This window comes from Chrysemys picta, chromosome 4, assembly GCF_011386835.1.
Source record: "Chrysemys picta bellii isolate R12L10 chromosome 4, ASM1138683v2, whole genome shotgun sequence".
Classification (NCBI taxonomy): Eukaryota; Metazoa; Chordata; order Testudines; family Emydidae; genus Chrysemys; species Chrysemys picta.
In genome coordinates, this window is record NC_088794.1 from 135,982,475 (window position 1) to 136,007,225 (window position 24,751).

Below are 24,751 nucleotides of genomic sequence, written 5' to 3' on the forward strand. Positions count from 1 at the left end.
TCCCGACTGACCGGTAGCTGTCTGGCGTTGCAAGCTTCCACAGGGCTATCGCCACTCGCTTCTCAACTGTGAGGGCTGCTCTCATCCTGGTATCCTGGCGTTTCAGGGCAGGGGAAAGCAAGTCACAAAGTTCCATGAAAGTGCCCTTACGCATGCGAAAGTTTCTCAGCCACTGGGAATCGTCCCACATCTGCAGCACAATGCGGTCCCACCAGTCTGTGCTTGTTTCCCGGGCCCAGAATCGGCGTTCCACGCCATGAACCTGCCCCAGTGACACCATGATTTCCACATTGCTGGGGCCTGTGCCTTGTGAGAGGTCTATGTCCATGTCAATTTCCTCATCACTCTCTTCGCCGCGCTGCAATCGCCTCCTCGGCTGGTCTGAGTTTCGCCTTGGCATGTCCTGGCTCTGCATATACTCCAGGACAATGCGCGTGGTGTTCATAGTGCTCATAATTGCCGCGGTGATCTGAGCGGGCTCCATGATCCCAGTGCTAGCTATAGCGCCTGGTCTGAAAAAAGGCGCGAAACTAGTATCTGATGGACTAGGGGAAGGAGGGAGGGCGGGCCGAGTGACGACATGGCGTACAGGGAATTAAAATCAAGAACGGTGGCTGTGCATCAGGGAGAAACACAAACAACTGTCACACAGAATGGTCCCCCCCAAAGATTAAACTGAAAACCCTGGGTTTAGCAGGCCGTTGATTTGACGGAGGGAGGGGGAAGCAAATGAATACAGAGCAAATCTATTTTTTACATCTTAAGACGACGGTGCAGCATGACTGATAGCCCTCGGCATCTTTCTGGGTGCTTGGCAGCAAATACTGGGCGCTTGGCAGTTAGTGTATTACGATGGCCTTCAGGCCTATTGCACAATCTGCTGCTCAGGGAAGATTCTGCTAATGTGCGATGATCCAACTTGTAATAGGACGGTTACCAGTCGTAATACACCATCTACTGCCAAAAGGCAAGGGGCTGGTGCAATGCAGCCCCACAGCTGCCAGCACCCAGATCGCCGATGAAGGCTACCAGTCTACTGCACTGTCTACCGCCAAAAGGCAGTTAGCTGCTGCTGCTGTGTAGCAATGCAGTCCCACGTCTGCCGGCACCCAGATGACATATGGTGACGGTGAGCTGAGCGGGCTCCATGCTTGCCGTGGTATGTTGTCTGCACAGGTAACCCAGGTAAAAAGGCGCGAATCTATTGTCTGCCGTTGCTGTGACGGAGGGGGAGGGGCCTGACGATATGTACCCAGAACCTCCCGCGACACTGTTTTGCATCATCCGGGCATTGGGATCTCAACCCAGAATTCCAATGGGCGGCGGAGACTGCGGGAACTGTGGGATAGCTACCCATAGTGCAATGCTCCGGAAGTCGATGCTAGCCTCGGTACTGTGGACGCGGTCCGCCGACTAGAGCACTTAGAGCATTTTATGTGGGGACACACACAATCGGCTGTATACAACCGATTTCTATAAAACCGGCTTCTATAAATTCGAACTAATTTCGTAGTGTAGACATACCCAAAGAACTATTGTTATAGTAAAAAGCTGTTATTTTTCAGACACTGAAACTAAATAGTTTTGTCTGAAACCAAAAATTTTCTTTTCCATTCTTCAAAATATGAATATTATGGTGGGGTTTGTTTTTTGGTGTTTAGTCTTCAACTGAAACTTGTAGTTGTGCCAGTGGACTCTTTTTGATTTGTAACTTCCTAAGAGGAGGAAAGTTGAGTAACTAGCATGAGAAACAACTGTGCAGTCATTTTATATTTTTAAATATAAAGCTTTTATTTTGAGAAAATAGTATGTCTTTTAAATTTTGAAAAATCCATTGTTACAGAGCCTTAGGGAGTTAAGAGCATAAAACTCATTGACTCTTAAACATCCGTGCCTTAGTCCAGCTTTTATATTTTGTAACTCAATGTTTGATGGCTACACTGCCCTAATTCAGAACAGTAATAATATTTCCACTAGTGACTTCCTGTTGTTGTGCTTCCACTTTCAGTTTTTTTTTATTTAGAATGTAAATATAAAGCCCTGAAGCTGAATTTCTAAAATCATTCTGCATGCCTTATAGGATTGAGTATTGGGGCTTTTGACTGGCAGAACTTTTTCTTTTAAGTTAGCATATCTTTGTAGTTAAGACTACAAACTCAAAGTATTGAATATCAACTGCCAGTAAAAGGAAAGTCACTTTTATTGTGACCTTCAGCAAACCCTAGTTGAAGGTTATTCACTGTTATAGCAAATGTTCAGTTATGTAAAGTGTCACATTATTTTAGCTTCAGAAAAGAGGCCATGAAATAGTCTACTGTGTGCATTAAACTAAAATTTTAAAGAAGTAGAATTGCTCCCTCCACTACAATTCCTTTGCAGCTTTAGGTTTCTATCCTTTTTCCTGAGGTTTGCGTGAAGGGGAGAAAAGAGGAAGCTATGCTACTGGGAGAGAAGCGGGAGAGCATTCTTGTACTGGATAGCAGCAACTTAGTTCAGACCATTTCTTTTATGATCTAAAAAGTGAATCACATTAGTTTTTAAGTATAACTCTTAGTCCCATACTAACAGCGGTGTTATGGTGAATGAAATATGGAAATTGAAGTGGGAAAAATAAATGTATCTGAAATATGACAGTTAAATGTTTTTGTTAACCTCACCCAAGAACACTTTGTTTGTGACCGTTCATTGACTATTTTGATTAAGCTTATGCATGCTACACAATTTAGGGTGCATTCACATCCTTCTTAAAGTGAAATTTAATGGCAGATCAGAGACTGGAACGGTTGCAGATTGTTTTTTTTTTTTTTTTTTTTTTTCCTTCTCCCCAAACAGAGTTGTATTAAGTGGAAAATTTCAGTCTCTTGCTTCTTCGCCAGTAAGCATTCTCCTCCTTAAAAGGACAGATCCTTAACAATTTTCGCTTGCCATTACATGTGTAACTTTCTCTTCATAGATCAAGCATTTGCTGGGGGAATCAGTTATTTTTCAGGGAACATCATTATGTATACATCTTCGTATTTAACAATTTTTAAAACACTAGCGCCTAAAACGCTCTGTTAAGTGTATATAAATATTTTAGCATGTTACATTAAACAAGACATTTTTCTTTATTTCGGCCTGGCATGTTAATGCAATATTGGCTGAGCTTTGTAATTTTTTCCATTGTGAAAACTGTTCAAAAAAGTCTATTTTGTCTGATATTTCAAAGAGTGTTCCAATTTAAAATTTACTGAGTGTTTTCCTTTTGTTATGTTTGCCTGGTTGACCTATTTGAGGTCATTTTATAGCTTCAAGGAAAGGAAGACCTTTCTCTTGGTGAATTTATTTAAAGCAAGGCGCCCTCAGTGCACTGAGAGCATTTACAGCTGAATGTGCCAACAATTTCTGGTGTTAAACTGTTTTTCCCTTCCAGTAATTCTCCTGAAATGACAGTTGTATTTTGTTCATTTGACATAATTTTGTTTTAATATTGTTTGGATTTGTAACACTACCACAAAGGTGTCTGATCCAAACAGGTACCAATAAGTTATTTAAAAACAGTTGATGTGGAAAAAAAAAATAAAATCAGTACCAGCCCAGCAAAAATGACAGTCGTTAAATCATATAGCAAAAGGTAAATGAGGAAAAGTATCCCACCTTCTGTAAATATTTCCCCTTAAACAACATCTAGGTGTTTTCGTGGAGCACATCTTGCCAGCCAAACTTCCCTTTGGTTACGTCTTCCATAGAGTGACCAGATGAGAGAAAATATCGGGACATCGGGGTGGGGGTGGAGTGCTGCCAGCAGAGCAAAAAAAAAAAAAAGGCCGAGTGTTGCTGGCAGAGCGAAGTATTGGGACAAATTGTGTCCTGACGAAAGATTGGTTGGGACGTGGGACAAACACCTAAAAATCGGGACGGTCCCGATTTTATTGGGACGTCTGGTCACCCTACGTCTACCTGCCGTTAGACCTCTGCAGCAGGCCCCTGTCTCAGGCTCATGGGGCCCAGACTAAGGAGCTGTTTAATTGTGGTGTAGATGTTTAGGCTCTGTGTGCAGCCAGAGCTCTGGGACCTTTCCAGGGTCCTAGAGCCCGGGTTTCAGCCTGAATCTGAACATCTACAATGCAGTTAAACAGCCCAAACCAGCTGGAACGGACCAGCTGCAGGTGTCTAATTGCAGTGTAGACATACCCTTTGAAGCCAAGGAAGCTCCAGCTCAGGCTTCTCCAGTGTTTCTAAAGATAGGCAGGACACAGGCTATTTAGGGCTTTATAGGTATATACCAACATGTTACGTTCCAACCACAGACAGCCATGACTGATCATAGAGCATTTGTATTATAGGTGGGGGGATTAGTACTCCCTATAATTAAGGTTGCTTAACACTTCCTATGTAAGGCAGTGTTTTCAGTTGCGTATAACTAAGGCTATGATTAAGTCATGGAGGTCGATGGAAGTCATGGAATCCATGACTTCCATTGACCTCCGTGACATTTTTGCCCTGGAGGTGGAGCTCCCAGCCAGCACCCCTGCAGCTCCTCACCCCTGCCCTGGTGGGGGGGAACCCCCTGCAGCTGCCCAGTGTGAGAGGGGAGGGGTCCCACTGTCCTGCTTGATTGTTTGGGTCAAAGAAATGTATAGACTAGATGTTCCTACAACAAGGTGTTTCTGTAAGAACGTCATTGGAATATGGTTTGAACTAACAATGGACTGAGATTAGCAATGGACTAAACAGAAGTAGCAGCGGGTGCAGAGCGCTAGTGGTAGTATCTAATTGCCATAACATAGTTTTGATTTATGAGTTTGTGGTGGTGTCCTGGGGTAGAGGAGAGACTGAAATGGTAGACTGGGAAGGGAGCAGAATGACGGAAACTGGTGATGAACTAATTATTTTGTAGTCCAAGCAAGCAAACAGCAATTATTAGAAAGGAATTATCACTAAAACTTTTTTTGCTGTGTAGATTTTGATGTATCACTCCAACAATAAGCCAAATTGTTTACTTTTAATTATTCAAACTTTTAAATTCTTTATTGTACATCTGCTGCTCTTGTTTCCGCAGCTTGTTCATATTGTTTGCTATGTGTTATGTAGAATAGAATACTTTATGAATTGGCAGGATGTAGAGGGTATATTCCTGATTCTTAGACATAACTAATATAACTTTGAGGATTTCAAGTGAGGCCATTGATCTAATGCTAGTTAATAGTGTTATTCTCCCCCCTCCCCGCAAAAACAAAACTAAACCCCCCACCCTTTTTTATCTCAAGGATAACAAATTTCCTTAAAGCAGCAAATATCATATTTTCTCATGTTGCTATTCTACCTCCAGAGAATCATCTAAGATGGATATTAAAAAAAATTATAGTGTTCTGTTCAATCCTTTCTTGGCAGAATTATCCGGGCTTTTTGTCCAAAAGAAATCTTAATTTCTATTTTGATGGAAAAATTAGGTACTAAATGGGCATTTTTTTTTCATTATTGGTCACTCGGGTTTGGAATTCAGAACATAAAGTTGCTCAGAAAATGTGGTGCCATAACCAGGGTAGCGTCTAAGTGCCAGGGACAGCATTGGTGCCTGGGTGGTGCATTCTGTAGGGTAGATCCTGCCATGGCGTGATGTGGAGGCCCTTAAGTTATTGAGTAATCCTATTATCCCCAGGGATTTGTTTACCTTTTTTCTTGAGGCTAGAAAGCATATATTAACTTGTTTTCATTTCTTCTTCAGGGTACATAATAAAGAGAATGCTGGAGCTGAATATATTGAAAAGTACAGACAACTGGAGGCGCTAGAATTGGACAAATTTGACAGCGTTCACTTTATCTGTGGACCAGGTGAACAATGAATGCTCTTTTCCCCACTTCTGATCCGAACATTAAAAAAAACAAAAAGATTAAACTATGGGGTCTCTTTGTGGAATATTATGTCTGCATTTGTTGTATTTTGTTTAAGGATGGCCTGGTATTAACAAGTGAACAGTTGACTTGCATCTTCACACAATCCACTTATACATGTATGTGCACAGATGCAGTGCGCTTTAATAAGGTTATATATACTTAATTTAGGATTGCAATATATGCATATATTTGTGTGAGAAGGTTTCTCCTTGTTTACTTAAAGAGATGGTTTGTGGTAATAATTTGGGCCTAGTAAGCCTTTCCCAATTGTAAGTCCAACTGTGGGAAAGTAGACTAAATATAAAATAGTCCGATCACCTGTAAAAGCTACAAATGGAAGATGGACTGAATTAGTCCAAACAAAAAGGCCTACTGATATAACTCAAGCACTGTGTTGAGATATTATGCCTGGTAAACAAAAGGAGTGTGGAATTGGAAACTAATGGCCCCAAATTGGTGGGTTCTAAATTAAGCCTAATTGGTGGATAAAATAAGAGAATGGGCTATTATCCACATCACTCTCTTTTGGGGTCCTTAAAAAAAATAGTAGTCTTTGTTAGGGAGAGACTCAAGTAGGCTGGCTGGGAGACAGGTGGACTGGAAAGAGTGAGCTTTCACCATCATGGCTGCCATTTCCACTGTGGCCTGGGACCTTGGGATTCACCATCAGACCATTGGGCCTTCACTATCCTGAGCCTGAGGGATGTACAGGCCAGAGAGAGGGACCCAGATGACATTGCCACCTCCCCTGGCTTTGGCTAAATCCTGAACACTGCCTGGAATGTGAGACTTTGTCCACCCCCTGCTTTGCTTCCTTCACCCACCATATTTCTTCTTTTGTATCTTTTTGTCATCTCTTTAATTTAAAGAGTTGGTTTCGTCAGACAAGACTGTATCCTTTGCAACACTGGTGAAAGCCTCATGACCAAAGAAGCAGCTAAAACAATCCCCTAAATAGCCCTGATACTGGTAAAAGTTTGTGAGGTTGCAGAGTGGCTGATGAGACTGTTTGCTGGGCTGTGTTTCTCTAGCAGTGAGGTTGCAAATAGGAGTCAGCACCAGAGACATTAGCTGCATTTTCTATCTTGGCTGTTCTTTGCTCGTCCCTTTTATGTGTGTTTGTTTTCTAGGAAACATGCTCTGGAGCTGTTAAAGTCCAATCCTCTCAACTGAATTTCTTCTCCCACTCTGCCCCCCAAAAGGACAGTTATTACCCTCTTTAATACTATTGGAAAAACTGTCCAACAATGATTTTTTTTTCCTTTTAAAAACTCTATAGCTAAAGTGAAAATGAATAAGGAATATCGTTAAAATGAAAGTCTTAATACTTACATTTCAAACACTAGCTGTTTTTCCTTTCTCTGTATCTTTAATAAAAGTTTTTTAAAAATTTAATGGTTTGCTTGCCATAGGACTAACCATGGGACTAAGCATGTTGAGGTCTCTGTGCTCAAAACCTTAACCAGGACTCTTTAAAGTTGTACAGTGACTGGGTCTCATTAACACCTTTGACTCGCTGGGCCCATTTAATCAATCAAAATGAACACAATGGGTCTAATATAGAAATTAACTCTTTATTCTATATTGTTCCAGTTACCAATCTAATTGATTGTCGTTTCTCTCGGCCTCTTTTCCTGCACTGCTGTCATCCACTTCAATTTATTTCTGTGTGTGTGTGTCTCCCCCTTCAAAATGCCCTTAGTAGAGGGAAATTTGACTGCACCACTCTCCCAGCAGCTCTGGTAGAAGGAGTGTGAAACTGACGAGGATGTCAAGACAGCTCAACTTCAAACAGTTACCATGCTACTTAACCTCAAAATAAGTTAATGTAGGACAGCCCTTTTTTTGATAAAGATACAGTGCATGCCCTAGGCTTTTCATCTCTTTCAGTGACGAGGTGAGAGGGCATCAAGTTGGCCCAGTTTGTGAAGTTTCATAAAAGAAATTAGCTAAATAGTCATTTAATTGCAGAATGCCTAGTTATGCCATTATATATTAATAGTGATTATGGAAAAATATTTGTCATTTGTACATCTTTTCCCTTGCTAACACAAGATTTCTACCTAAAGTATATTTTCTAGTGCTTTCACCAATTTATTTTTAAATGAGATTGGTGCTTGCAATACTTTTCATGAAAGAAATAGGAAGTTTATATATTCCAGCTGAAAAATCTTTACTGATATTCTGCCTGCTAAATTTATCTTTTCCTAATATCCTTCCATTTCTCCTATTTCTGTTTTATTGGTCTGTCCTAAAACTTGTCCTTCATGTTTATACCCTCAATATACTATAAATAGTTACATCCCTCCTTTAGTCCCTTCCTTTCAGTCATTTACTGAAACAGCATTTATTAATTATCCCACTGAATATAAATAAAAACACGGAATAGTATATGGATGCTCTCCTGTTATTTCTCTCGTCTGCTTCCTCCCATCCCTTTTCTTTTCCTACTGTTCCACTTTTTCCATGGTGTAGGAGCTCAGTTCATGCAGATTCCTGTGTTGCAGTCAATCTCTTCCGATCAGTGCTCTGCCCCCAGCTGTATAATATCAATTGAGGGGAAACTAAACAGACTGGATAGTGATGGGGACTAGAAGATGCCCTGTGGCATTGTGGGACAAAGCAGCAAAAACCTAGCAAGACTTTCCATATCACAAAACATTCAAGACATTTCAAATATATGGCTGCTACCACTTCTTCCAAATAAGCAGATTCAAGGTTCCTATGGCTGGATAGTGTTAAGAGAAAACAGCATCTGAGTTTGCGAAATGTGAGATTAATACCTCAATCATAAATGTATTTTTTTTTTAAAACGCAAAACAAAGCACCTATTTTAAAATAAATTTTACAGATAGTAAAATGTTAACGACTGCAGATTTTAGGAGCACTAAGACACATAACTAACAGTTGTTTTTGTGTGTTTTGTTTGTGGTACTTGTTTTACTTGATTTAGGGACATGGGAATTGTCCTAGTGAATCAGACTGGTGGTCCATCTAGTTCAGTATAGTGATTCAGAGGAAGGTCCACAAAACCTTTCCATAGGCATTTAAGGAATAACCTCCTCAGAGGGGAAGCTTCTTCCTAACCACAGTTGGTTACTGGCTGGCGTACACCTAAAGCATGAGGGTTTATATCCCTTCCAAATCTTATTTTTTTGTCGTTGTTGTTGTAATGTGGAATGTTCTTGTTATGCATATAAATGGCCAGTCTTTTTTTTTTTTCTTACTCCTGCTAAGCAGTTGGGTTCAATGATAACTTGTTGCAGTGTCTCACTACCTAAACGCATTGCATTTATAAAAAGAGATCACTTTCTTTTTGGTTTAAATTTGCTGCTTTTCAGTGTAATTGAATGTCCCTGTACATTTGTATTCCAAGAGAGGGTAACTAAGAATGTCCAAACTATCTTTTCTGTATGGAGAGTGGAGGCTATTGAGTCCTCCAAAAGGTCCACTTACAATCTTGGCCCATGCCAGACACTATACAACAGAATACAGGTCATATGGCAAGTTCAAGGAGGTTGTGAAGTACAACAGGAGGAAAACACCTTTTTGCCAGTGATAGCGAGAGCTAATCCAGGGTCAAATAGCCACCCTCTGTTGTCTCAGAGCTATATACAGCTCCACAGTATTATCAGTAAAAGACTCCACTCTGAAGCCCCAGCCCTCCAAAGGGGATACTGCTGTGAAGTCACCTACAGAGGAGCACCCATAGGGACGCTATTTGAAAAAGAAGAGGAAGTTACTCACCTTGTGCAGTGGTGATAGTTCTTTAAGATGTGTATCTTTTTGGGTGCTCCATGACCCGCCTTCCTCCCCTCTACTTCGGAGTTTTCAATCAGACAGCAGCATTGCCGTTACTCGGTACCAGGACTACAGTACTGGGCATGTCCCAGTCCCCAGAATCATCAGCGGCATTGGGATATTCACCCACCCTATTCCAGCGAGGAGTCAGACAGTGACCAAGATGACAACCTCTCTCTGGCCTCACACCATGCCCCATTATTACAACAATGGGGATTTTCCCAACTACACCGATGCTCCAGTCTCCAACCTTCCGGGTATGGTCATCTGTGGGTGCTGCCACCCATGCTCTTTCCTTTGCACCAGTCGCAGTACTTGGACCCATGGGCAGCCTATAGACACTATTCTTCTCAGGCATGTAGTGTCTCCTACAGAGAGAGAGAGTCTACTAGGCATCTCTTACAGCTACTGTGTCCAGAGCCCCAGAACTTCAGGAGGAAACTTTTGAGGAGCAGGAGGCCAGACTAGAAGAGGAGACTACACCACTGGCAAATGTCTCTTCCTTCTCACTGGATGAGGTGGTGATGCCCCCTCTGCCATCACTGGCCGATGATTTTAAGCTTTTTCAGGAGTTCACTAAGAGGGTTGCTGACACACTGCAAATTGCCCTCAAAGAGGTGAAAGACATCCACCACAAATTTGCTGGACATTTTTCACACCTCCTCCTCTTCAAGAATTGCCCACCTAGTCAATGAGGTGCTTTTAGATTCTGCCAAGGTTATCTGGCGACACCAGCCTCTATTGTGCCAACATGTAAAAGGGCATACAAGAAGTACTACATGCCCCCCAGAGAGGCAGACTTTCTTTTTATGCACCTTTAGCCTAACTCTATTGTCATGGATGCTGTTAATTCGTGAGGAAAGCAGCACTATGCTAAAACAACCCCTTATGACAGAGACTGGAAAAGGCTGGACTTATTTGGGAGGAAAGCGTATTCTTCAGCAACTCTGCAGTTCAGGTTTTCAAACTACCAAGACTTAATGGCAAAGTATGACCACATGATTTATAGAGAACTCAGCACCTTTACTGACCACTTGCCAGAAGCACAAGAAGAACAATATCAAGCCATCACCTATGAGGGCCAGCTGATAGCAAGAACAGTGCTATTGACTGCACTGGATGCCTTGGATACAGTGGCCCTCTCAGTTTCGATGGTGGTGGTAATCAGGCAAGCTTCATGGTTACACCTTTCCGGGCTGCCGAAGGAAGTACATCAACGGTTGAGGACCTCCCATTCGAGGGCTCCAGACTCTTTGCTGACAAGACTGAGGCATCACTTCACACTTAAAAGGATTCCAGAGCCACGCTGCACTCTAGGAATCTACATACCAGGACAGAGAAGAAAATTTTAGTTCACAACCATCTCACAGGTCCCAACTACCCCAGTCCCCCCCACAATGAAAGAGACCTATGATGCAAAGCAGAAGCAGTCAGCCTCTCACTCTTCAACATCTCAACCCGCAATCTCAAAATACCAGTTTTGATGCCTTGGTTGAGGCCCCTAGCAACCACTTGCTGCACTACACAGACCTTCCACATCCCTTCAGATGTCACTTAGCTCTCTTTCTCTGGAATTGGGAAAACATCACTACCAACAAATGGGTCTTGGATATAATTTCTAAGGGTTACTTTGTCCGCATTACCTCCCTAAAGAGGGACAGGGAGGGAGGGAGGGATGTTTCTCATAAGAGACTGTTACATCAGGAAATAGACCACCTGCTATGCCTAGAGGCCACAGAACCAGTCCCTGTTCACCTCGGAGGCAAAGGCTTTTATTCCAGATATTTTCTGATTCCCAAGAGAAAAGGAGGTTGGAGACCCATATTAGATCTAAGAGCACTAAACATCTATGTGAAGGCGCAAAGATTCAAGATGATCACACTGGCAGCAATTATTTCATCTCCAAGGAGATTGGTTTTCAGTCCTCAACCTACAGGATGACATTTCCATCCTACTGTCTCTCAGAAAATTCCTCCGATTTACCTTTGGGTAGGACCATTACCTGTATCGAATACTTCCATTTGGGCTTCGTCCGCACCCAGAATATTCTCCAAGGTCCTCTCATTGTAGTGGCACATCTGTGAACATTAGGTATAGTTATTTACCCATATCTGGATGTTTCCTTTGAAGACATCCTATGGGCCACCCAAAGAACTAAGCACATATTTGTGCAACTGAGACTGCAACTCAGTACCCAGAAATCATCTTTGACTCCAGTATAGCATTTGGAGTTTTTAGGGACCAACTTGACGTAGTGCAAGCGAGAGTGTTCCTTCTGCTGCATAGATTCAACACCCTGACAAGTCTCATAGAGACAGTTCAAGCCAGCCCACAAACGCCAGCCAGAAATTGCCTTCAGCTTTTTGGGCACATGAGGTGTCTATAGACATGGCTCAGATCTGTTTACACCCCAAACAACGACAAGCTAAACAAGCCACTGTCAATACCCTCCAGGGTCATACACTTCCTGGAATGATGGAAAGACCCATTCAATGTCTGTGCAGGTATCCCATTCACACAACCTCCATCAGCACTGATTCGAACAATAGAGGCTTCTTTGATAGACTGGGAAGCCCACCTAAATAACTGCAGACTTCAGGGCAAATGGCCCCACATGGAAGCTGTACTCCATATCGACCTTTGGGAATTAAGAGCCATCAGAAATGCCTGTGAACACTTTCTCGCATTCATCAGGGATACTTACACAAAAATCATGTCAAACAACATAGCGTGCATGTGTTACGTAAATCACAAAGGGGGCACCAGATCACCCTCCCTTTGCACAGAAGCACTAAAACTCTGAAATTGGTGCATCCACCACAATGTACTCCTATCAGCCACTTGCCTGGCAGGAGTATAAAATATATCAGCTGAAATGTCTCACGTGACCATGAATGAATGGGAAATGAACAACCTATTCTGTTGATGGGGGAACTCCAACAATAAACCTGTTTGCTACTTATCAGAACAAGAAATGGCTCTGCTACTGCTCCACAGCTGGACTGGGGAAACAGTCCCTAGGAGATGCTTTTCTTCTTCAATGGGGCAGAGAGCTGCTGTATGCCGCCATTCCCTCTAATATCGAAGATCCTATTAAAGATAAGGCGGGGAAAAAGCAAAAATTATATTTATTGCTCCCACCTGGCTGAGATAAGTGTGGTACCTATATCTGACACAGCTAGCAATGTATCCTCCTATTCCTCTTCAACCCCTTCCTCACCTACTCTCCCAAAACGACAGACAGATCCATCACCCCAACTTACAGATCCTCCGGCTCCAGGCTTGGCTTCTTCATGGTTCCAACACATAAGAGAGCTGCTGTTCCAAGGAGATGAAGGAAGTGTTATTACACAGTAGGAAATTGACAACTTGTTGCACTTACCTACAAAAGTGGAAATGATTCCAAATTTGGTGCAATTCCATGCAAGTTGCTTCCTCCCTTTGATCTTAGACTATATACAAAAACTCAAAAGGGCTAGTCTTTCTCTTATCTCACTCAAAGTACATCTTGTGGTCATAGCCTTCCACCAGCATGTGGGTGGATATTTGGTATTCACCCATCCAGCAACACAAAGATTCCCCAAGGGTATGCAAAACCTCTTCCTGCATACCAGATGCCCCACTCCAACATGGGACCTCAGTATGGTTCTAAAAACCCTCACAAGACCACCCTTTGAACGTATGGCCACTTGCTCTCTTCTACACCTGTCAATGAAGACAGCATTTCTAGTGGCCAGCATCTCAGCACAATGAAAAGGGGAAATACTGACATTGATGGCGCACCCACCCTTCACGGTCTTCTTTAAAGACAGTCACTCTAAGGCTGCACCCAAAGTTGCACCTAAAGTTCCTCCCCAAGGTGCCACATGAACCTGCTCATTCATCTCCCCACTTTTTCCTAAAGCCACAACATGACAACAGGGAGGCAATACTACATATACTTGATGTTAGGAGAGCCGTAGCATTTTATTTACACAGGACAGAGGGCTTTAGGAAATCTCTTAAACTCTTCCTCTCTGTTGCTGATGGTTCCAAGGGCTCTGCAATATCAGCTCAAAGGCTCTCCAAATGGGTCTTGAACTGCATTAACTATTGTTGTTATGCCCGTAACCTGCTACCTCCATCAGGAATTCGCATGCACTCCACGAGATCTGTTTCCACCGTGGTCGCATTTGTTAAAGATGTTCCCATCTCAGAAACCTGCAAGGCAGCAACTTGGGCCTCTGCTCATACTTTCACGGAACATTATGTGATTACTCGAGATTCAGCTTCTGATGCCATCTTTGGCTCCACAGTATTATCATCAATAAAAGACTCCACTCCGAAGCCCTAGCCCTCCATAGGGAATTCTGCTGTGAAGTCACCTCCAGTGAGCACCCATAGGAACACTACTTGAAGAATAAGAGGAAGTTACTCACCTTATGCAGTGATGATAGTTCTTCAAGATGTGTGAAGGTGCTCTGTGACCTGCCCTCCTCCCCTCTACTTCGGAGTTCTCAATAAGGGGCTCTGCAGTAGGGAAAGAACTGAGGGCAGTTTGCCTGTGCAACGCTAGATAGCCTCGAGGCAGTGCATGAGGGTGGAGTGTATATGTGTGGGTTTGAACAGACACTGCTACCTAAAATCTCCGATCAGGGGTGCAAATACACCTACAGTGGAGAACCCAAAGGGGGTCACATCTCGAAGAACCATCATTAATGAACAAGGTGAGTAACTTCTTCTGATAAACATTCTGTACAGAGAGAAACCTGAAGCAAATGACACAATTATACAGTTCCTGAAGTATCTTGGATTCAGGACAAACACAAACCCATGGTTCCAGGAAAGTCAGTCATACGATTGATCCTCAGCCCATGTCTTTTAGGTGCAAGGTCCCACCTCTGCAAAACATCAAAAGAAGATTAAGATGACCATAATGGAAAACGTGATGTCACAGAAACAAAAATCCAATTCTTATTGGAGCCTGTTGGGAATTCTGATCTCATGGACAGCTCCCGCAACTGGTGAATGCAGAGAATCTTTTTTTTAAGGGATCTTCCTGATTTAGTTCAGGAAATGGGCAGCAGAAAAAGAGTTCAGCATCCACCAGCTGGAACAAAATCAATTCTTGAGCCTCAGAGAACTGTTCCTTCCATGGATAATCGACCTGTTCTGGTTGCAATTGTTAGTGTCTGATAGGGTTTTCAAAACAACCTTGGAAGAACATGGTCATTAAGGATTCTGTAAATCCGTTTGCCTTGTAAAAATGTGGAATTTGCATTTTTACAGACAATCTTTAGTTTTTATAGTTTTAAAAAATATATTAACTATTAACTAAATTTTATAGAAAGTACCACTGTCACTTATTCAATGCGCACAACCTCCCCCTCCTTGTGATTGATTTTTTTGAATGCTCTTTAAATGTAAATAACTAAACATACTCTAATAAAGTGCTTCTGGCGTATAGAAGTTACTCAAGAGCATATAGGGGTTTGTGTTTTAATGCATCTGAAATTACACTTCAGCCTCCAGATGTGAGTAATTAAAGTTATGAAAAGATGCTGAAACTTTAAAAATCACCCCTGAAGACTGTGTCACTGAGTTTGGCAAGGACAAATTTCACGTTGATGGTAATGTGCTGTTCTGTACTGTATGCAGCAAGGCTGTAGATTACGTTCGAAGGCAGACAATTGTAGAACACATGGAACGCGCTAAGCCTAAACTGAATGAAAAGAAACAAAAACAAGAGGGTGAAACAGCAGGGCCATTGACAACAGTAAAGGAATAATGAACTGTGACTGGATCATTCCAGCATTTTTGTGCATTTAACCCCTCCTCCCCCAATTTTCTCAAAATATAGAGTACAGACATAGAAATATTTGGTATATGTAAGAAATACAAATTGCAAATCTATTTTATTATAATGCTTGATGGAGCTGGTAGGCTTCAAACTTGCTTAAAATTGTAAATATATCAATAAAACATTGTATTCAACTGATATATGGTAAGGAAACTAAAGGTCAGTGTTTCATTTTAATCGCAGAAAACCATGAAATTTTATATTTATTTTTTATCAGAGAATTTTGGGTTTTTTAGCATGGAAAACTAGAATCCCTGATGATCAGCATTACCCCAGAGAGAAATTCTCCTCTCCTGCGCAGATCAAAGTTTCCTGTCTGTTTATTGCCCCCAAAAGTGGCGATGAACACTTAGATGGCAGAAGTAAAATTAACAGAGTGGCTCCTACACCAAGAAATATCTTGCTCATCATAAGTCAGTTTGGGCTGGTGAGTGGCTGCTTTGTATCTGGAAGCAGTAAGTAAAGTAGTCTGTAACTTCCCTGTGCTTCAGGATCCAGGATATGAGGTTGTGAACAACCTCTTGCAAAGCTGGGCAAGGCCCCTGTTATGTCTTTCCACTTTTCCACTGCTCCCCAGATCAGGAACAAGAATGGTAATAATACTGTTTTTATGCCTTTCTGGCTAAAGATGGCTCTCAGGCTTGTTTGACCTCGTATTGGATCTTTGAATGTGTCTGTTTCACAGATGAGGTCTGCTACTGCAAGACCAATCCTCCATCTGGGACCAAACAAGTTTAAAATGAATGCGTGGTTGAAAGAAAAGTTTGGGTTTATAATTATGATGTGAGATTTCCCATATTCTGCAGTAGGAGAAATTATTGTACTTTTCCCTCAAAGTGTATTTAATGCACTCTGTGATTTTAGGAAAGTAGACTTGAATTGTCTTGGCTATAGAAGTTACCTCAACTGGGTGGGTTGTTCCCTGGCTGCCAATGACTGACCTGGTTCTGTCCCCAAACTGCAAGCAGCTAAAGTGTGTAAATTGATCTGTGGACCTTATGACTTGAAGAAGGGAAACTTGATAAATTTTCCTATTGTGTGTCGTCATTAAGAAATTTGAAATGTTATCCCTCAAGATTTAATTGATCTTTCTGTTGCTCAATATATATGTGGAGTCTTATGGTTATTAAAGCCATTACTAGTATTGGCCTTGGCTATATTAAAGATCTGTTTGTTGAGATTGGGGTTAGAACAGCTGTCGGTCAATAGTCCACCTACCATTTATAAGGATTCCACCATTGTGTCTAAATTTGCAATATATTGTGCTTTTGCTATGCTAAGCCCTAGAGTGTAGAACTCATGCCATCTTTTTCCATTCCTTCCCACTCTTAAAGAATACCATAAAGTTTCTTTTAAAAACTTGTCCTTAAAGCTGCTACCACATCTATATTTATTACCTTTTCCTTTAATTCCTTTCTTTACTTTTGGAATTGGACTTTCATGCTTGTGTCCTTTATATTGTTAACAGGGTGCTGTTTTTTTGTTTTGCGGTACTGAGTGTAATAAAATTATTACATAGAAATATCTTAAATAGCTTAAAATTGACATTATTTTAGCAACAATGGTTTAAATATACTGATGCCAGAAGCATTTCCCTAACAGCTTGAGACTTCTTCCAGTGTTGGTCAAATCATGCAGAGCTACTGATGTCTCAGTAGTGACATCTTTGAATGTGCCAGAGGGCAGCCAGTTATCCTTTGCATCATGATGTTGTGACAGAATGCTATATACGAGTTTTTTCCTGGGGAATATATTTAGAATCATGTCCGAAAAGGACAACGTTAATATTCTTTAGGGACTGTTGTTTTAATACTAACTTCTGTCTTGTCCATATTTTGTTGATGCGAGCTGAACCAGTATGTAGCAATTATCTGAACCTATTGCTGTCATGTATTATATTAGAAACTAGGCTTCTCTACATTCTTTCCACATTATGGGAAGGATTGTTTGTGGAAGTTCCTATTGGCAGTAGAAACTATTCTAGAAGTGCCTAACAAAAAACTCTTAGTGCTGCTTCTTGTATAATTATTTTTATTGTTTAGCTCTGAATTCTGATATGTTCGTTGTTACCAGTATAATAATACAGATGTTACAAATGCATAGGAAGACAGTCTCTGCCTCAGAATTTTTAATCTAATCTGTGTTCTTTGAAAACATTCATAGTCGTTATTCCTCAGAAAAGCAACGAAACTGGGAAAGGTATTTATTCATAGCTTTATACTTTTTAAAATAAGGAATCCTCCCATGTTTCAAAATTACATTTTGAACTTTAAAGTTACTCTTTGCCTATTCATATAAGTGAATTTTATGACTTAGGGTGAAATCCTGACTCTTCTGAAGTCAATGGGAGCTCTACCATTGATTTCAGTAGGGCTGGGTTTTCACCCATGATATCTAATTGCACTTTCATAAAAGTATTTACCTACAGAGCAGGTATTCTTGTTTTTTTCCCCACCTGTTTTAAAGCTAGCATTTACTCTCTTTTACTATACATGTGCCATGGTGATGTGCGCATCAAAAGATTTTATGTTCTTCCATATTTCCCCATAGTAATTGTGCCCATAAATGAATTTGGAAATTCTTCTTCGAGTGATTGTTCACGTCCATTACACATTAGGTGTACGCGCGCCGTGTGCACGGACGTCGGAAACTTTTTCCCTTAGCGGCTCCCGTCGGGCCGGCAGGGCCCCCTCCCTCCCGCCAGAGCGGCGCCCCGCTCTAGGGTATATATATCCCTGCCGACCCGACCCCTCCAGTTCCTTCTTACCGTCCGTGGCGGCGTTGGAACAACTCTGTCTCTCGTCTGAGAGTGTCCCTTAGCATAGTCATTAGTGTTATTTAGCAAACAGTTATCAGTTAATTAGTAGTAGTGTTGAGCTTAGTAGTTAACAGCTCATTAGGTACTTAAAGTTCCTGCTGTGGTTGCTTGCTCAACCCCGGCACCGGCCCTGGGCGGCGGGGCATGCCGCACGCCCAAGGCTTCAAGGCTTGTGCCATGTGCCGCAAGCCTATGCCATTGAACGACCCCCACGACTCGTGTCTCCGCTGCCTGGGGGAAGCTCACCTGAAAGAGCGCTGCAAGATCTGCAAGGCCTTTAAGCCCAGAACTAAGAAAGAAAGAGACTTTCGCCTCAAGCAGCTGCTCATGGAGACGGCGTTGCAGCCCTCCACTTTGGCGGCACCCTCTGGCTCAGTGCGGAGCGCCCCGGCATCGGTGCGGGAACCGGCGCCGGCGGGTCACTCGAAGCCCACGGCACCGACCCAACGGGGGCATGTATGACACCGGTCGTCTTCGCCAGCAAAATCGAAGGGCCAACCCAAGGCCCGAGGACGCTCCCTGCATAAGAGGGCAGCGCCGGTGAAGACCTCGAGTGCGCCTAAGCCCGGCACGGCCCCGGCACAGGCCCCGGTAGTGGCTCCGGCGCCGAAAGGCCCATCGAGCCCCGGGATAGGCGCGTCGAGTGAGGATGAAGGGCTGGAGGAGCTCTTGGAACAGCCCTCCACTCCGGACACATTTGAGGCAGCAAAGGACCTCATTGCATTGTCCGTTGATGGCTCTCCAAGAACTGAGGACGCTCCGCCGAAGCTGCCACACAGAGGCAAGCCGGCGATGGTGCGCCCATCACGGTCGCCATCTCGGCACCGTTCAAGGCACCGGTCCCGGTCGAGCTCCGCCTCGGCGGACTCCCGGTTGCCCTCAGCGCAGAAAGCGCCGCAGCAGTCAGGCTTCAGCAAGCGGTCGGCACCGACTCAGCAGCCATACACGAGTCGGCACCAGGATGCGTCGGCGGTATGTTCCCCGAGACCGACCAGCCGTAGTCGTTCCCGGCCCCGTGGTCACCGGTACCGATCCAGGTCCAGGTCGGCGAGACGCTGCTCCAGGTCCTGGTCGCGGAGGCGCTACTCCCCAAACCCGGACCGGCACCGTTCTACGGCTCCGCCGTGGCCTTCCAGATCACCGTCCGTGGTGTTGGAGACTGACTCGGGCCGGTACGGCGGGTATGCCCATAGGGCACAGGCTAGTAGGGACTACGAAGCCTGTGGCCATCCCCAATGGGGCCAACCAAGCCAATGGCCGTTCTGGACACCCTGGGCCTACCACCAGCAAGGGCCCCCATCTAGGACCTCGAGATCCGGGCCATCAGGGTACCGATCCCGCTCTCCGCGGTACCGCCCGCCATTTCATAAGGAAGCAACGGTCTCTAGACCGCAGGAGCGGGAGGGAGTGGACTCGGCACCGAGCACGGTACCGTCCCAGTCCCACACCGTGGGACAGGCCCCAGAGGAGCAACCGGTCGATGTCGGGTTGCAGGAAGATGAGGATGGGCAGAAGGCCCCGACCTCTTCCTCCTCGCCGGACGAGGCAGTAGCGGGCACGACAGTGTCCGGCCCTCCCCCGATTGATCATCGGGCGCACCAAGACCTGCTTCGCCGGGTAGCCCTCAATCTGGGCTTGCAAGCGGAGGAGACTATAGAACAGGAGGACCCCATGGTCGACATCCTGAGCCCGGAGGGGCCCTCCAGAGTCGCTCTCCCGATTATACGGACAGTCCAGTCCAACTATAAGACGGTGTGGCAAACGCCAGCCTCCAGTGCACCAACTGCAAGAGGTGTGGAGAGAAAATACTTCGCCCCATCTAGAGGGTTTGACTTCCTCTTTTTGCACCTGTCTCCTTGTTCGCTGGTGGTCTCAGCGGTCAACGAGCGAGAGCGTCATGGCCAGCAAGCCCCTGCGCCCAAGGGCAAGGAGGCAAAACGATTGGACTTGTTCGGAAGGAAAGTCTATTCGTCTGGGGGCCTCCAGCTGAGGATCGCTAATCAGCAGGCGATTCTAAATAGGCACAATTTTAATTCTTGGGCATCAGTCTCCAAGTTTAAAGACTCCCTACCGCCGGACGCACATCCTGAGTTCATGGCCCTGGTGGACGAGGGGATGGCGGTAGCCAAGACCTCATTGCAGGCCTCCCTCGACTCAGCCGACGCAGCGGCTAGAACAATCGCGTCAGGGGTAGTGATGAGGCGTTCGGCATGGTTACAGGCTTCAGGCCTTCCGCCAGAGGTGCAGACCACCCTGCAGGACCTCCCGTTTGAAGGTTCGGGCTTGTTCTCCGACCAAACGGACGCCAGGCTACATAGCCTTAAGGACTCGCGAGCAACCCTAAAGTCATTAGGAATGCATACCCCGGTGACACAGCGCAAGCCCTTTAAACCTCAGCCACCACAGAGGCAGTACCACCCTCGCCCTCGGCACGAACCGTACCGCCGTCGTGGCAGGGATAACAGGCGGAGACGTAACAATACGCCTAACCAGGGTCAAGGTCACGGCCAGGGCAAGCCGCAGCCAGGGAACAAACCAGGCTTTTAAGTTACGCTCGAGGACAGCGTACCACATTCCATACCGGATCCTCCTCTAAGTTTCAAGGACCGCCTGTCCCATTTCTACCGGGCATGGATGCGCATAACATCGGACCGCTGAGTCCTGCGCACAGTGAAGGCGGGCTATACCCTCCAGTTTTCCTCGCCCCCTCCCTGCCATCCCCCTTCCCCGTCCCTCTTCAGGGACCCCTCTCACGAGCAACTTCTCATGCAGGAGGTACAGACCCTTCTCGCAGTAGGAGCAGTGGAAGAGGTCCCACCGGACCTAAGGGGAAAAGGATTCTACTCCAGGTACTTCCTGATTCCCAAGGCAAAAGGGGGCCTCCGTCCTATCTTGGACCTGTGCGACCTAAACAAGTTTCTGGTCAGAATGCGCTTCCGTATGGTCTCCCTTGGAACTATTATCCCATCCCTGGATCCGGGGGATTGGTACGCTGCCCTCGATATGAAAGATGCCTATTTTCACATCGCCATCAATCTGGCCCACAGGCGGTTCCTGCGCTTCACCGTCAACCAGCGCCATTTCCAATTTACGGTCCTGCCTTTTGGCCTGGCATCAGCACCACGAGTATTCATGAAATGCATGTCCGTGGTAGCAGCCTTCCTTCGGAAGAGAAGGATGCGCGTGTTCCCGTACTTGGACGACTGGCTCCTCGCGGGCAGGTCAGAGGCCGAGGTCCGCTCTCATGTGACGCTGGCCTTACAGATGTTCGGCAGGCTCGGCCTCCTGGTCAACGTGCCCAAGTCCACGTTAGCTCCCACACAGAGACTGGACTTCATAGGTGCTGTCCTGGACTCAGTGACCGCGCGGGCAAGCCTCCCAGAGTCACGGTTCCTGACAATTCAGAGGGCTGTAAGCTCAGTCCAAAAATTCCCCATGACAACGGCAAGGTGTTGCATGGAGCTCCTGGGACACATGGCAGCCTGCACACATGTAGTCAGACATGCCCGCCTAAGGCTCCGGCCCTTGCAGTTGTGGTTTACCCAAACGTATCGCCCCAACAGAGACCCCTTGGATCTGGTGGTGACGATCCCGGATCGGGTGTTGGGCTCGCTCCGCTGGTGGCTCGATCAACAGCAGGTCTGCGAAGGGATCCCCTTCGCTGCCCCACAGCCCACTCTGACGTTAGTAACAGATGCATCGGACCTGGGTTGGGGGGCGCACCTGGGGGAACTGCGGACCCAAGGGTTGTGGTCCAAAGAAGACAGGTTGCTTCACATCAATCTAAAGGAGCTAAGAGCGGTTCGCCTCGCCTGTCAGACCTTCCACGCCACCATAGAAGGTCACAGCGTGGCAGTCCTGACGGACAACACTACTGCCATGTTCTATATAAACAAGCAGGGCGGGTCCCGGTCCTCTCCCCTCTGTCGCGAGGCACTCCAATTATGGGACTTCTGTATAGCCCATGCGATCCATCTCATTGCAACGTATCTCCCGGGGATCCAAAACGGCTTAGCGGACCGCCTCAGCCGATCCTACCAAATGCACGAATGGGCGTTGAGGCGAGACGTCCTGCATTCAATCTTCCGGAGGTGGGGCTTTCCCCGGGTGGATCTTTTCGCCACCAAGAACAACAGTCAATGCCCTCAGTTTTGCTCGTTTCAGAACCTCAGCCCGGGATCATTGGCAGATGCCTTCACGATTCCGTGGGGAGGGAGCCTGAGGTATGCCTTCCCTCCGTTCCCGCTCATACACAAGGTCCTCCTCAAGACCCGCAGGGACAGGGCGACAATTATACTCATCGCCCCGGCCTGGCCACGCCAGCATTGGTTCACGACCCTGCTGGAATTGTCCATAGCCGACCCGATCACCCTCCCCCTCCATCGCGACCTAGTCACACAAGACAAGGGTCGCCTGCTCCACCCGAACCTGTCATCGCTACATCTCACGGCGTGGTATCTCTCTGGCTGAACGATGCGGAACACAGGTGCTCTCACCAGGTTCAACAAATTCTCCTTAGTAGTAGGAAGCCCTCCACAAGAGCGACCTACCTGGCCAAATGGAAAAGGTTCTCCCACTGGTGCGAGCCTCAGCACATACAGCCTCTACAGGCCTCAGTTCCGTCGATCCTGGACTACTTACTGCACCTCAAGCATCAGGGGCTTGCGCCCGCCTCGATTAGAGTGCATTTAGCCGACATTTCGGCATTCCATCTGGGAGAGTTGGGAGTGTCAGTGTTCTCCAACCCCACAGTGGCCCGATTCCTCAAGGGGCTGGAGAGGGTGTTTCCCTACTCGCGCCCACCGGTCCCTGCGTGGAGTCTGAACCTAGTCCTAACTAGGCTCATGGGGGCCCCCCTTTGAACCCCTAGCCACTTGCTCCCTCATGCACCTCTCGTGGAAGGTGGCGTTTCTCGTGGCCATCACATCGGCCAGGAGGGTATTGGAATTGAGGGCCCTCACTTCAGAACCCCCTTATACAGTTTTTCATAAGGATAAGGTGCAACTGAGGCCGCACCCCAAATTCCTCCCGAAAGTGGTATCGCAGTTTCACATGGGACAGGACATTTGTCTACCTGTGTTCTTCCCTAAACCCCATACGGACCCTCATCACCGCAGCCTACATACCCTCGATGTTCGAAGGACATTGGCGTTTTACCTGGAACGGACCAGGTCATTCCGCAGAACACCTCAGCTGTTTATTACCATTGCGGAACGTATGAAAGGCTTGCCTATCTCGACACAGCGCTTATTGGCGTGGATTGTGCATTGTATACGCACATGTTATGAGCTCGCCAATGTTCCGGCCCCAGAGATCCGGGCCCACTCGACTAGGGCCCAAGCGTCCTCAACGGCCTTCTTGGCGCAGGTCCCTATCCAGGAGATCTGTAAAACGGCCACCTGGTCGTCCGTACATACGTTCACAGCCCACTACGCGGTCCACCATCAGACCAGAGAGGACGCGATGGTCGGACGGGCTGTGCTACAGTCAGTTGTACCTTGACTCCTACCCACCTCCAATGGTAAGCTTGGGAATCACCTAATGTGTAATGGACGTGAACAATCACTCGAAGAAGAAAGAACGGTTACTTACCTTCTGTAACTGTTGTTCTTCGAGATGTGTTGTTCACGTCCATTACACTTCCCACCCTCCTTCCCCTCTGTCGGAGTCTCCGGCAAGAAGGAACCGGAGGGATCGGGTCGGCAGGGATATATATACCCTAGAGCGGGGCGCCACTCTGGCGGGAGGGAGGGGGCCCTGCCGGCTCGACGGGAGCCGCTAAGGGAAAAAGTTTCCGACGTCCGTGCACGCGGCGCGCGTACACCTAATGTGTAATGGACGTGAACAACACATCTCGAAGAACAACAGTTACAGAAGGTAAGTAACCGTTCTTTCTCTTAGTTTGGTGTCCCGGCTGCGAGACTGTAGAATTTACTTAAGAGAAAAGTTAATGTTCAGCTGTTAGATGAAGACGACAGTGTTTAATATCAGACTTTCATGTCCAAATATGACTTTAGTTTGTAGTTCAAGGAAAAGGATTTCATTGTGAGGATGGGGGGATGAAAGGAAACAAATGGTGTAAGGGTGTAGTTAAGGATCTTTCCATTTATCCAATTGTTTGTTTGGAAGAGTTGGATAAATTGGTAGTTGCTCTGAAAACCTGGATATGATTCCTAGGAACTGTGATGGAAGTAATAATAGTTGTGAGGACTGTGCAGGATCTTTGGCTCTCTGGGGTAAAGAGGAAAGGAAAAAAGGCTTATGCAGAGAGCAGTTCCAATAGCATGTAAGATTGGAGAGTAGTGTGTGAGCATGACACTAGCGCACAGAGACAATGAGGTAAACAAATGCTTTCTAGAGTAACTACCAAAAAATCCCAACAATTGCATATATGGAGAAAAGATCCCTTCAGTTTG

At 45.6% G+C, this 24,751-nt stretch overlaps 1 protein-coding gene across 2 annotated transcripts in view; it reads left to right on the forward strand.

The window, feature by feature from the left end:
• Positions 1–24,751, forward strand: part of TDRD9 (tudor domain containing 9) — a 190,906-nt gene that overhangs the window by 24,514 nt on the left and 141,641 nt on the right. For both annotated transcript variants that reach the window (XM_024105141.3, XM_042858224.2), the window contains exon 2: positions 5,708–5,814. In XM_024105141.3, the coding sequence (XP_023960909.3) occupies positions 5,708–5,814 (107 nt within the window). The remainder of the gene's footprint in view (positions 1–5,707; positions 5,815–24,751) is intronic.